Here is a 13,973-nt window from a genome sequence, read left to right as displayed (position 1 = left end):
ATTTTGAGCCTTTAGCAGGTGTGCTTCTTATATATAACAGCTTCTTCCCAAGTCTGAGGTGGTAGGTCTCATGTTCATCTTTTCCGTACCAGAACTTGAGGGGTTATTCAAAAACATTCCAACATAGCCCTTGAGCCTTGCTCTCTTCATCTGTAAAATGGGGTAACACCTACCTCACAGGGCTATTGAGAGGAGGAAAAGGATTAAGTGAAATAATAAAACGAAGTCTGGGTCAAGCACCCAGCTCAGTATCTGGCTCGTGGCAGATACTCGATAAATGGTAGAATGCTGATGGTGAAAGTGAGTCAGCTACTCCCTTGCAGGGGAAACACTCTGGGGCCTGATCACAGTCAGAACCTGATCTCATGTGGTTTGCCCGGGAATGAGGGGGTTTACCCTGTGGTTATGGTGGGGGAGGGGAGGCACGGCTGAACTTCTCCAGGCTGGAAATGCCACCAATTTCTGTTTCCATAAATATAATCAGTTTACCTTTATGAAAGTTATGAAGGATTCCTGAGGGTTTGTGAAGATGCCTTTGCTTCTGTAAACTAACACCGTGCAGAGGGCCTGCCTGGACTGCCGTGATGCAGAGGCGGACCAGGGGAAGCAGCGGGGCGTCAGAGGATGGCTCCGGGACAGGAAAGCAGGGATGCTCACAGGACTTCAGGCTCTGCAGGCAGTGGGAGCCCAGAGTGCCCACTTCTGTGACTCAAGTGGCCGTTTTCAGAAATGAAGCAGGTACCCCAAGGATAATGGGTACCTTGAGGTTGGAGTATACGGCTGCCCACGGGAGCACCGTGTGTGACCCTCCCTGGCCCATGTGGCTTGAAAATTCCAACAGGGGCTGAATCTTGTCGTTCCTAGACAGAGCCAAAGTGCTAAGTGCACATACTCCTGGGAGAGGTGATGCGACAGCTGCCTGTGATGTAACTTACATGGTAGGGCTGATTTGGAAGCAGATTCTGAGAGTGGGAAGGATTCTGAGAGTTAAGGGGGAGGACAATGGCCTGGAAGAAAGAGAGCACAGAGGCCTTGAGAGGGGGAAGGGCCTGTGGCCAAACGCGGGCAACTCTGCTCCCTCCACGTCTGGCCTGGGGCTGATCAGCTTTCTCTGGAGCAGCTGATTCTCCCAGTGTGTGTGCAGAAACACTTCACCACTTTGGAAAGGAGCAGCAGGCTACCGCCATTTAAATAAGGATTTTAGGAAGTGAGAAAAGAAAAAAAGTAAAAAAACTGGGTGGAAGCTGGAGTGTATATTTATGATGCAGAATATTTACTGACATGAAGAGGCAGAGTGGCAATTTAGGATTTTTTATGTTGTCTCCCAGGAATCATAGGTATATTTACTAATTAAAAAAGGGTTTGGGTGGGGGAGGCATCCTTCTCCTGCATATTGTGGGGTATAATCACAAATACCTTGACATTTATTCAAATTCATAAGATTTGGAAGAGAAAGAGAAAAAATTAGCATAATTTGTTGAAATATTTTGGAAAAATGTGACATGATTGTTTTCAAATGTTTTTACTACCAACAAAGGCCATACCCTCAAATAATATTTATGGACCAAAAGCTCATGGGTTGGGTCAAAATTCTTAGAATGGCTATTCTGGGTAGGAGAAATAGAGTTATTTTCTTTTTTTCAATTGTGTGTATTTAATTTCAAAGAAAATGTTAGTCCTTTATAACGATGGGACTGCAAATTTAAAATCTGCTTTTCTTTTTTTTTTTGCAATAGGGTTACATGATGGAAAACCGAATCTCAAGCTTAAAATGTGACACAGATATGTTTGTAACTTTTGAAGGTGACAGTGTTGTAATGCTGCAGGTAAGATTTGGGAAATATTTATTCTTTTTAAACAGCATAATTTTCAAGATCAAGAGTTATCCAGAAATCTGAAATGCTTTATATGTTTTATCTTCGTCTGATGTCTTCGCTTAATTGGCAGGTGTTTTTCCCTTAAGCACTTGATTTTTGCAGTAGTTGAATTGAAGGGGTGTTAATTTATTTATTTCCTAGCTGATCTTTGATGCTGAACTATATCTTTTCTTGGCTTAAGAAAACTACTTCTTGTACATATGGAGTCATATAGATTCTACTGGGAAGGCTATTCCCAAAGAGTTTGTAAGGTCCAATTTCAAATACATAGAGTGAATGAAAATGAAAACATAACATATCAAAAAATGTTGGATGCAGATAAAGCAATGCTTAGAGGGAAATTTATAGCATTAAATGCTTACTTTAGAAAAGAGAATATGTCTCAAATCAAAAATTTTGTTCCCACCTCCAGAAAATAAAAAAGTGGAGCAAAATAAGCATAAACCAAGCATAAAAAAGAGACTAACAAAGAAAAGAGCACAAATCAATGAAACTGAAAAGGTGAAAAATCCATGAAACAGAAAGCTGATTCTTTGAAAAGAATCAATAAAGTTGTTAACTCCCTAGCAAGAATGACAAAGTCAAAAAATAGGAAGACTCAAATAACCAGTATTAGGAATGAAAAAATATATATAACTAGATATCCTGCAGCCACTAAAATAATAATGAGGGAATACTAGAAAATAACTTTGCATTAATAAATTTGATGACTTAGAAGAAATTACCAATTCCTCAAAAACCACAAAGACCCAAATGCAGCCACTTGAAATAGACAACCTGTGTAGTCCTATAATAGAAAAGAAATTTAATGTTTAATGATAATACAAAGAAAGCTTCAGGTCTAGGTTTCATTGGAGAATTCCATCAAACATTTAAAGAAGAGTTTTACAAAATCTCTTGCAGAAAATAGAAGAGAAGGAAACAATTCCCAACTCGGTTTCATACAGCTCGTATTACTCTGATACCAAAAGTAGAGAGTACAAAAAAGGGGAAGCTACATATCAAAAACTTGCATGACCTTAGATACAAAGATCCTCAATAAGATTTTAACAAATTAAATCTGGCAGTGTATAAAATGAATTATATACCATGAAGAAGTGGAATTCATTCCTGGTATACAAGGCAGCTTCAACATTCAAAAGTCAATCAATGTAATCCATCGTATCAAGTGACTGAAAAAGAAAAAAACTCATATGATCATGTTGGTTTACACAGAAAAAGCATTTGACCAAATCCAACAATGGTTCTTGATAAAATCTCTCAGCAAACTAGGAATAGGGGGGAATTTCTGCAACTTGTGGATAAAAAAGTATCCACAAAAAACTGTAGCTAGCATCATGCTTAATGGTGAAACACTGAATGCTTTCCCCCTAAGATCAGATGTAAGTCAAGGATGTCCACTGGTGCCACTGCTACTCAACATGGAGTTAGAAGTTATGGTGAGGGCAATCAGGCAAGAAAAAATAAATAAACTACATAGAGATTAAAAGGGAAAGAAATGAAAACTGTTCTTATTTGCAAATTACATCATTGTCTACATAGAGAATCCAAAGAATCTGCAGAAAAATTCTAGAACTAATAAGTGAGTTCAGCAAGACCACAGGATATAAGATCAGTACACAAAAATCAATCAGCTTTCTATATACCATTAAGGAACATGTGGAAACTGAAATTAAACATATAATATCATTTACAATTTTTTCAAAGAAAACAAAATACATAGGTGTAAATCTAACAACTATGTATAGGATCTTTATGCTGGAAATTACAAAATGCTGTTGAAAGAAATCAAAGAAGTCCTAAGTGAATGGAGAGGCATACTAAATATATTCACAGATTGGATGACTCTGCACAGGAAGGATGTCCCTTTTGCCAGAACTGATCTATCTATATTTATATAATGAGATTATATATTACATTATACAATTTATATAATGTAATAAAATCACAACAGAGTTTTTTGTAGACATAGACGAGCTTATTCTAAGACATCATCAAAATGGTGGAAGAGGCGTTTTCTGCCATCTTTCCCCCAAAGAACACCAGTTTTGACAATTATTCATGGATGAGAGTTCCTTTGTGAAAGTCCAGGAGTCCAGTGGAGAAGTTCCAGCACATTGTTGGAACAAACAAACAAACAAAAAATCTGAGATTGAACACATTGAAGAGGGCAAGAGGGACAGCTTCACTTTACCTGCGTTACTTCTCTCCCAGGGTGGCACAGCTAAAGGACAAAAAGACCTTCTTGGCTGGTGGTTTCTCCCATGGGGAAAATGAGAGCATGTGAGTGAACACCCAGCTTCCCCAGCTGTGCAGGACTCTGCTGTAGTAATCAAAACAGTATGGTACTGGCATTAAAGAAGACACATCGACCCATGGAACAGAATGCAGAGCCCAGAAATAAAGCCGTGCATATATGGTCAACTAATATTGGATAAGGGAGCCAAGAATATACTATGAGTAGAGTAGAGTGGGGACAGCTATCTAAGAACTGCCATTTACTGTGGGCTGGATTAAGAATTGCTTTTCTTCTGTCTCCCTCCCACCTAAACACTCCTTAAGAATATTCAGTAATCAGACATGGCACTAGTTCACACTCTCGATCTCAGCTGATAAGCCAAGTGTGTGAGGTTTTTCAACAATTTCCTCTTCAGGAGTATATTTCACACTCAAGCGTGTGCTTCGACGGTGCTTGACCCTGAAGTTGTGACTCAGTGCTTTATTTGCAAGCTCTAGCTTGTAGACACTATGGAAAGGTGGTTTAATGTAGTTATGGGAGTAGAGTCATAATCTCTAACCATGAAGCGAAGTGGAAGCAGAGGAGAAACAGGGACAGCTTGCTTATTGTCACATAAATGGGAGCATGGGCAGTGGAAAAGAGGGACTCTGGACCACGGAGGGCGGGGATGCAGGGATGTTGGGCTGGAGGGAGGCTGAGCTGCCTGCTCAGGAGGACATGTGTCATCACAAAGAGGCAGAGCACCCATGCAGTAAGAACCCATACAGGGTTTTGAGGCCCAGGCTGAGGAAGGAAGCCAGGGATGGTCATTGTGGGGCTTCCCTAGTGGCACAGTGGTTAAGAATCTGCCTGCCAATGCAGGGGATACAGGTTCGAGCCCTGGTCCAGGAAGATCCTACATTGCAGTGGAGCAACTAAGCCCGTGCACCACAACTACTGAGCCTGCGCTCTAGATCCTGCGAGCCACAACTCCTGATGCCCACGCACCTAGAGCCCGTGGTCCGCAACAAGAGAAGCCACTGCAATGAGAAGCCCGCACACTGCAATGAAGAGTAGCCCCCGCTCGCCGCAACTAGAGAAAGCCTGCACGCAGCAACGAAGACCCAACGCAGCCAAAAATAAATAAATTTAAAAAAATACCTTAAAAAAACAGATTGTGTAGGCCTTCTTTGGCCAGTTTTCCAGATAGACGTCTTCCAGACACATGCTGGAAAAATACTACCTCAAGCTATGATCAAAGCTTATCAAGAGATGGAAACACTGATTTTATATGTGGTGTGGTTCAGGGGTCCCCAAGACCACCCCCAGGTTGGATAATTCTGTAGGAGAACTCACAGGATGCCACATATAGTCATACTCATGGTTAGGATTTATTGTAGCAAAAGGATAAAACACAAACTCGGCAAAGGGAAAAGGCACATGGGCAGAGTCCGAAGGAAACCAGGCGTGAGCTTCCAAGACTCCTCTCCCAGTGGAGTCACAGAGGACATGCTTAATTCTTCCAGCAGTGAATTGTGACAATACATGTGAAACGCTGTTTACCGGGGAAGCTCATCACAGACTCAGCATCCAACGTTTTTACTGGAGGCTGGTCACATAGGTACCCTCTGCCTAGCACATATTAGAATTCCAGATTTTCAAACAGAAAACAGGTGTTCAGCACAAACCGTATTGTTTGCACAAAGTGTTTAGGCACAGAGAGCCACCCTTGTCAGTCACAGAATGATGGGAACCCTCCCCGAATCCAGGTTTCCAGATGCCAGCCAAGGGCATCCTTGCAAGCACACCCTTCCAAGAATAGCAGTCTCAGGCCTTCTGTGTTAGCTCTTCCGCAGTGGTGCTCTAAGATAAGGCAGATGCCCTTCTTGATTTTATTGCTAAGAAAATGAAAGATTAAAGGTGGTGGTGAGTGGGGAAGCATTCCCACAACTTCCAGAATTAGAAGGAGAGAAGATCCTTAGACACTGCACCATAGATAAGAGGATTAAAAACCAAGGGGATGACTTCTGGTTCGAGATCATGGCATGAACACCAACAAGGCAGCTCTTTCCTCTTCAATCCTTTTGAAATAACTAGAAGAAAGAATAGAGGGGAACACATCTGCAGGGGCATTGACAGTGGTGGAGGGGCCATCAGAAGACAAAGGAGTTTGATAAATTTCTGGAGAATGGGAAGCAGATGGGATGGAATTGATGGATGAGCTCAAGGGAACACTGATGGAAGTGGGAGTTGTTTCTTTTGGATGTCTCTGGAGAGATGCTGAGTCACAGGGATTGAGAGCAGGAGAGGGATTGGGGCAGAGAGCCAGGCATTTCTCTGAAGGCTTGTCTGATGGCAGGACAGCCATCCTCCCCACATCAGAGAACTTGACTACAGCAGTAGCATCTGCCACAGCTCTGGAAACCTACAGCTTAGTCTCCTGGGGTGAGAGACTGAGATTTACTGGGGAAGGAGTGGGGCCAGCCTGCCTGCTTGTTGCCAGTTGACACAGCCTACCAGGAAACCTACAGTTGACATGCCCTGCTTTGTACCCAGAGCTTTCAGACTGCCTGGCATCCACCCAATGGTGGAGAAGGTGGCGCTAGCTACCCTCCACTGGTCAACCTGGCCTTCCACTTGAGTGTTGGAATCAGCCCATGTTGGGGAGGCTATCCCTCTCTGGGCTGGATTCTGTTTTGATTCCACTTATCGAAGCAGAGATAGAAATTTCAGGAGACCAGGGGACAGAAACTGGTCAGTAATTTTCATAGTATTCTTCCATTACAGGGCTTTCAACCCTCTGCCTGAAGGTGGGATTCTTTAGCGATCCTGAGGATACTAGAGCTGCTGTCCCATAACTGAGGAGATGTGGACAGAGCAGGCACATGCTTCAGAGTTTCTGCAGGCTTTATATATTTCCCTTTGAGCAAGATGGAAGGTTTTCTGACCCTTTCATTATTTTCCTGGGGCAGAGGTTGTAGGCCCTTGGTGAAATTTAATTACACCCTCCACCAAATCCAATTACTGCCTACACCCATGAAATCCCATTATAACTTTCTTTTGCTTCATTGGAGGTACCCTAGGACAGGTCCCTTCTTAATCCACAGATTTCCTAAGGAATATCAGTCAGAGGCTTTGCATACATTGTTTATTACTCCAAGAGCATATATGCAAAAATGCAAATGACCTACAGCCTGACTTGCTTAAAAACCAAGCATGTATCTAGTTTCCTGTAAGAAAGCTGATTCCTTAGGGATTTCAGGCCCCTAGGGGTATTTTCCCAATGATACTCAGATATTTTGTTTTGTTTTTCTTATTATTTCCAACTTCTGAAAATTTCAAACAGAAATTTCAAGAGAAAATTGAAAGACTAGTGCAACTAGTGCTCAACACTTGAGCATGTTTTCTACTTGCAAATGTTAGCATTTTGCTATATTTAAGTGGTCTCTTATTCTCTTTATACACATATTTGTGTGTGTGTGTGTAACCATTTGAAAGTTGCAGACATCAGACACTTCATCCCTAAAAACTTCGACATTCATTTTCTAGAATAAGGACATTTTCTTACAAAAGCACAGTACTATCATCACACCTAAGCAAATGAACAATAATTCCATAATACAGGTTATCTAATTAGGATGATCAGAAACCTAAGGAAAAACCATAACACATGAAAGAAGGAGCAGTATGAACAAATAGAATAAGTGGCACTGGGAGAAGCAAAAACCAATTAATATCCCTGGAGATGTGTGATGACCTTGCATCCATAAGACGAAAACACCCTGCGGTGACAATGAGCACTCAGAGAACCATAGTGCATTAAACCATCATAATTATAGTGCCAAGAACCATAGTAGATTCAAATTATATGTTTGCTTAATTTAAAAAAAATCCAATATAGGGCTTCCCTGGTGGCGCAGTGGTTGAGAGTCCGCCTGCCGATGCAGGGGACGCGGGTTCGTGCCCCGGTCCGGGAAGATCCCACATGCCGCGGAGCGGCTGGGCCCATGAGCCATGGCCGCTGAGCCTGCGCATCCGGAGCCTGTGCTCCACAACGGGAGAGGCCACAACAGTGAGACGCCCACGTACCGCAAAAAAAAAAAAAAAAAAAAAGAATCCAATATAAAGGCCAAAGGATAAATTTGAGAAAACTTCTTAGAAAGAAGATCAGCAAAACTAAGTGAAGGTAAGTAAAAGGGAAAGGCTGAGAGACATGGATGATCATGTCTAGGAAACTGATGACATTCCTGAAAGAGGGAGCAGAGAACACAGACAGGCAGACAAATCCAGAGAAATAAAAGAAGACAATTTCCCAGATCTGAAAAGAGTCACAAGTCTTGAAATTGGCAGGACCCACCAGAAAAGGTCAGAGCCTGAAAACAGCCTGGAGAATTTCAGATCACCAAGTAAGGACAAAGAGAGGGCCGCCAAACTTTAGACTGAGGAAACATCAGATTATTTACTAAGAAAAGAGAGTCAGATTGACCTCAGCCCTATTAGCGGCAGCGCTGAAGGCTGGGGCAGCGCCTCTCAACTCCGCTGCACCCATACGTTCCTAGGGATCTTGTTCACATTCAGATTCTGGGGTGGGTCCGCATTTCTGCTTTCTAGCAAGCTCCTCGGTGATGTTGACGCTGCTGGTCTGTGGACCACACTTTGAGTGACCCGGGTCTGAAATAAAATGGAACAATGCCTTTAGAATTCAGAAGAAAGTTACTTTGAACGTAAAATTTTATAGCTAGCTAAATTATTCATCACATATGAGCCAGATTTACAGATATTCAAATGCTCAGGAAGTTTACCTTGCCATGCACTTTCTGAACAATATTACTTGTAGATGAACTGGAGAAAAGCATAAAAGGAATTAAGAATTAGAAAGACATCTATGCTTTCTGGAGCTAATCCAAGAGGAGTATGTATAAAGAAATACCTGCGTAGTAGTGGTGTAGCAGGCCCAGAACACAATTAGTCCAAATTAGAACAGGAAGTCAGAAGGAACACAAGAATGACTTCGAGAAGGAAATGATTTCGGGTCAACAAATAGAATGATTAAGAAGCAGGGAGGTCTTAGTGATGATGGAAAAGGCATATGGTTCTTCTTGAAACAAGGGGAGAAACAGTCCATTAAGACTCCAGGAAAAGCAAAGCTACTCAATAAAAAGTGTGTTCCAAATCGGAAGCAGACTAAAACATAACACAGGAATCTGTTTGACCTTGACCTTTGGAAGCTGCTGCTTCTAGGAGAACAAAAACTACTTAAGAATGGGAATTTCTGGAGTGAGGTCCTGGAGGTAAGGGATTGGAGAGGAGACATTTACTTTTTATTTAAGACCATAATATGGCTTGAAGTTTTTAAAAATTTCCAAAAAATTGAAAAAATTTAAAAATCAAATTTATTTAAAACCATGAAAAGAAATAGTGCCTCCCTTAAATATAAAAAGTGAGGGAGGGGAGAGAAAGAAGAAAGAGTAACAAAGAAAGGGCGGGAGGCCTCTTCAAGAGAATAAAGGCCACGCACACACACACGCACACGCACACGCACACGCACACGCACACCCACACCTTACTCTTCAGCCCTAATGTTCTCCCCACCCCCATCACTGCGGTGAATCCCAGATTCTTCTCCCAGATGAGCTGGACCTCAGGTATTACAACGGGGTTTGGGGACAGGTATGGTGTTGGGTGAGGACTGGACCTCAGGCTGCAGAACCTGGACACCCTCTGCTCCTGGAAAGAACCGCACAGTAAACCAGAAAGGACATTCTCACTGGGGCCCCAGCCTTCTGGCTGTAGGTGAACCCTAGTGGTCAGCAGGTGGAGATGTTGAGTTGCCAGAAAAAACACAGTGCCGATACTCCTGAAATCAGAGGTGGGGTCAACCCAACTGCAGGGCCTCGAGTATCAGTTCTAAAAGGCGCTGAGGTCTGGCTGCAAGAGCAGGGGTACAAGGAGCAGCCGGTACGGGGGTGATCAGTCTGCAGATGACAACTCTGCTTTCCTGAGAGGCGAAACTGCTTTCCTCTTCTGAGGACCTCTTGGAGAGAGAGAACAAGGGCGTGGGCTGAGGGTCTGCCTGACCCAGCAGAATCAGAGGCAAATAGTTCCAACTTACCTTCCCAGAGATCTACAGATGGGGAGTTACACGCAGAATCACCCCTGATGATGGCAGGTATGTGAAATCGGGCCAGAGGTAGGCAGAGGCCAGCCTAGTGAAGGCCGCGAAGGCCATCGGTGGGGCAGCAAGAGCAGGCTTGGGACGGAGTCTCAGCCTAGAGGAAGGAGGTGCTGCCCAGGCCAGGGGCTGCCATTGGAAATGGCGGGAGGGGGACAGCTCGAAGATCTGCTTGGGGATAGAATCGATACGAAGCATTTACAAAACGTGCTCGTTCATTTTGGGGAACTTGGAGGGACGTTTAGATGATGAACTCTTAGAAAAGCTGACCAAGGTAGTTTGAACAGACGTTTTAGTTTTCTCTTTCCAAATCCATTGACCCATAACAGAGCTGGCACTAATTCTTTCAAAACCAGATGTTCCAGCATCTAACTATTGAAAGTTCTCCTCAAGAGCTCCATGTGTGAGGTTTGGGAGAAAGAGAGCCTTCTGAACCTTTATCTGTACTTCTGTGCTCATCAAAGTGACTTCATTTTCTGCACGGAAATCAATCTGTCTCCCTCCCTCTCTCTCTCTGTCTCCTTGTCTCCCTTCCTTCTTTCCTTCCTTCTTCCTTCTTTCCTTCCTTCCTTCCCTCTTTCTTTCTTCTTTCTTTCCTTCCTTCCTTCTTTCTTTTCTTTCTTTCTTTCTTTCTTTTTTCTTCTTTCCTTCCTTCCTTCCTTCCTTCTTTCTTTCTTTCTTCTTTCTTTCCTTCCTTCCTTCCTTCTTTCGTTTTCTTTCTTTCTTTGTTTCTTTGTTTCTTTCTTTCCTTCTTTCTTCCTTCCTTCCTCCCTCCGTCCCTTCCTTCCTTCCTTCCTCTCTTTCTCTCTTTTTCTTTCCTTCTTACCTTGATGGAATATCCAGCATCTAAAAGAGGAAAATAACGTCCTTAGTGGAGGATCATGTCCAGTTGGCCTTTTCTGCAACCTCACTCCCTGGGTGACACCTGAGCTGCCCTAAGGTACCTTGAGTTGCCAGAAGTAGCTGTAATAAAAACACAGAACACGCAGTTACATTTGTGTCTGCCCATCCTCCTGGGACCCTCAGGGCCAGCTTCGTGGGGCAAAATCTGTGCAGTCGTACAGGACCTCGTGCTCAGAAGGGCCTGTGTTTGGTTTGCTGCTCTGCTCTCACCATCTTGAAATTCTTAATAATTTTTGAACAAGGGACCCTGCATTTTTGTTTTGCCCCAGGTCCCAAATTCCATAGCCGGTCCTGCCTAGGGCATGATTTGGGACCCCATTGCCACAAGTACTGCCACTTTGAGTGAATCCATCTCCCTACGTGGTATAGACCCGAGTGCAGCCTCACTACCTGCCTTGTCCTGTTACAGAGCGGATGACATCTGCTGGCTTTTCCTTAGAGACCGTGTTTGCTATCCTAATTGACTCTAAGCGTTTCTGCCTTGGTACCAGATACTACCTGTTAGACTTTTAAATCCAAGTTTCACTGTAGCTGGCATAAATCAGTGAAATACTCAGCATGTAGAAGTGCTAGTTGCTTCCTAGATGCCTTGAAAAGCCATTCGACCTAAAAAGTAATTTTTATTGATGCTCCATAATCAGTGTTCCCTGATGCATAGGATGTTCGTTACAAATGCATTTTGTGATGTCATTATTCTGCATACTTGCTCAGGCTCATGGCTGCCAAATGTTGGCTGTAGATTAGCTTGATTCCTTCTGCAGATGTGATATTTTACAAAAGGCAAGAACACAGCTGTTCTAGCTGCTTAGTCCCCTGGAGTTCTCTTAAGAAAGGGACTCCTGAGCAGGTGCAGCAGGACTCAATCCCTGGGAATTTATCAAGTAAGTAGAAGAAAATAAAGAGTATTCACATGTTGAACAAGAGAACTGTGTGAAGAGCCACAAAAACACCACCACCACAGAAACAATCACCTGGAAAGAAATAACCCCACAGGTTGTCTTAAGAAAATCTGGTGTAAGTTTTCAAAACACCAGACCTAGATAAGGATGTAATTACTTGTATTGAAAGGAAATATATTTTATTTTATAAAATAGGTTTATTTTACTACTGGGTTCATTTTTAAATAATGAAATCTCTGTTACAACTAAAACATTCAATGTATACAAATTTTACTGAATTTCCTAGTTTTGATCATCATTATTGCACGTGAGATATCACTTTTGGGGTAATCTGGGTGATGACTATACAAAACCCCTCTGTTCTATTTTAATTTTGCAACTTTTTGTGTATATAATTATTTTAAAATAGAAAGTTAAAATTATATATATTTAAATATAGTATATTATATATTTTATATAATGTTATATAATTTATATTTTAAAATTTATTATTTTTTATATAATTTATATATATGTTATAATGTATTCAGGAACACATACATGAGGTTAAAAAAGCACATCTTCATTGCATGCTCAGTTGAGAGGGTGACTGATCTATCTTTGCTTCCCCCTGGTCATTTATCAAATAAAGTACTGAATTCAGAGACTGTCCTGCCCAAACCCCATGGTAGCTGATAGCTTCAACCACTTAATTCTTCACCAAGGGGCATCAATAGCAGAAAATAAACTCATTTTTAAAAATCAGGTTTTCTTGTCTCATGACCTAGAAAAAGAGGAATGATTCCCAAAGCGAGGAGCAAAAAGTAAAGAGAAAGGAGCAAAGACCTAAACTGAGGAATCTGCTTTTGTGATATTAGCTAGGCCCCAGTGTGTCTGTCTTTTAAGTTTAGCACCTAAACTGAGTTATTATGTTCTTCTAATTTTTTTTTTTTTTTTTGCGGTACGCGGGCCTCTCACTGTTGTGGCCTCTCCCGTTGCGGAGCACAGGCTCCGGACGCGCAGGCTCAGAGGCCATGGCCCACGGGCCCAGCCGCTCCGTGGCACGTGGGATCCTCCCGGACCGGGGCACGAACCCGCGTCCCCTGCGTCGGCAGGCGGACTCTCAACCGCTGCGCCACCAGGGAAGCCCTTGTTCTTCTAATTTTAAATCGAGCTAAAACGAGTTGATTTTCCCAATGTAAGTTGCTTAAATCAGAAAGGTGGACGTAGAGACAAAAGTTAAAGGAAATTATTAAGGAATTGAAAAGATCAGATGAGATACTAAACATAGGAAGGAGATTTATTTATTGATTCACTTATTTAAGAAAAATTCCTCAGCTCCTGTCTCTGTGTTGCACATTGCCTGAGGGCACAAAGATGAACAAATTCCGACCTCCTGGTACTTGCCTTCCAGGCAGCAGAAGGACAAGAAACCAATAGCAAGTTGGAATGCTCTCTGTCCTCAGGTAGCAATAAATGCAATGTGGAAAAACAACGCAAGTAAAAGTATGAGGGGAGGGGTGGGAATCAGACCAATTTTTAATGCTGGGAATGTTTTTGCTCTCGTAACAAAGGGTGATGGAGCTAGAGCCATCATATCTTTAACAGATGAACAAAAACAAAGGATGTGTTAATCCTAGTGATGTCGGTGAAACTGACCTTGATTGCTATATCATTTTAAGTTTAGTTCTAGTCAAAGTTAATTTCTCCCATTTTCCCATTGCTAGTAGTGTTCGATTTTTACACTTACTATGTATAGCAGAAGCCACAATAAAGGTTAGGTCCTTCGACCCATAATACGGTGATCCTCAAGCTCATTGGACCTAATGCCCTCTTTTTCATAGTAAATATTTTGTGACACCCCCTTGATTATCCTGAAATGAAGTCATGGGTAATATAACTTATCTAGACACATGATTTCAAGA

General features: G+C 42.3%; 1 protein-coding gene across 1 annotated transcript in view; it reads left to right on the top strand.

The window, feature by feature from the left end:
* The window catches only part of ACOXL (acyl-CoA oxidase like), a gene marked incomplete at its 3' end in the record, with an annotated part of 382,726 nt that overhangs the window by 239,449 nt on the left and 129,304 nt on the right, over positions 1–13,973 (top strand). Inside the window, 1 exon segment of the mRNA XM_082852053.1 lies at positions 1,737–1,826. Within this exon segment, the coding sequence (XP_082708179.1) occupies positions 1,737–1,826 (90 nt within the window).

The sequence above is a fragment of the Leucopleurus acutus genome (genome assembly GCF_964270905.1).
Source record: "Leucopleurus acutus genome assembly, chromosome: 12".
Classification (NCBI taxonomy): domain Eukaryota; kingdom Metazoa; phylum Chordata; class Mammalia; order Artiodactyla; family Delphinidae; genus Leucopleurus; species Leucopleurus acutus.
Note: the sequence above shows the minus strand (reverse complement) of the source record. Positions and strands in the feature narration are given on the sequence as shown.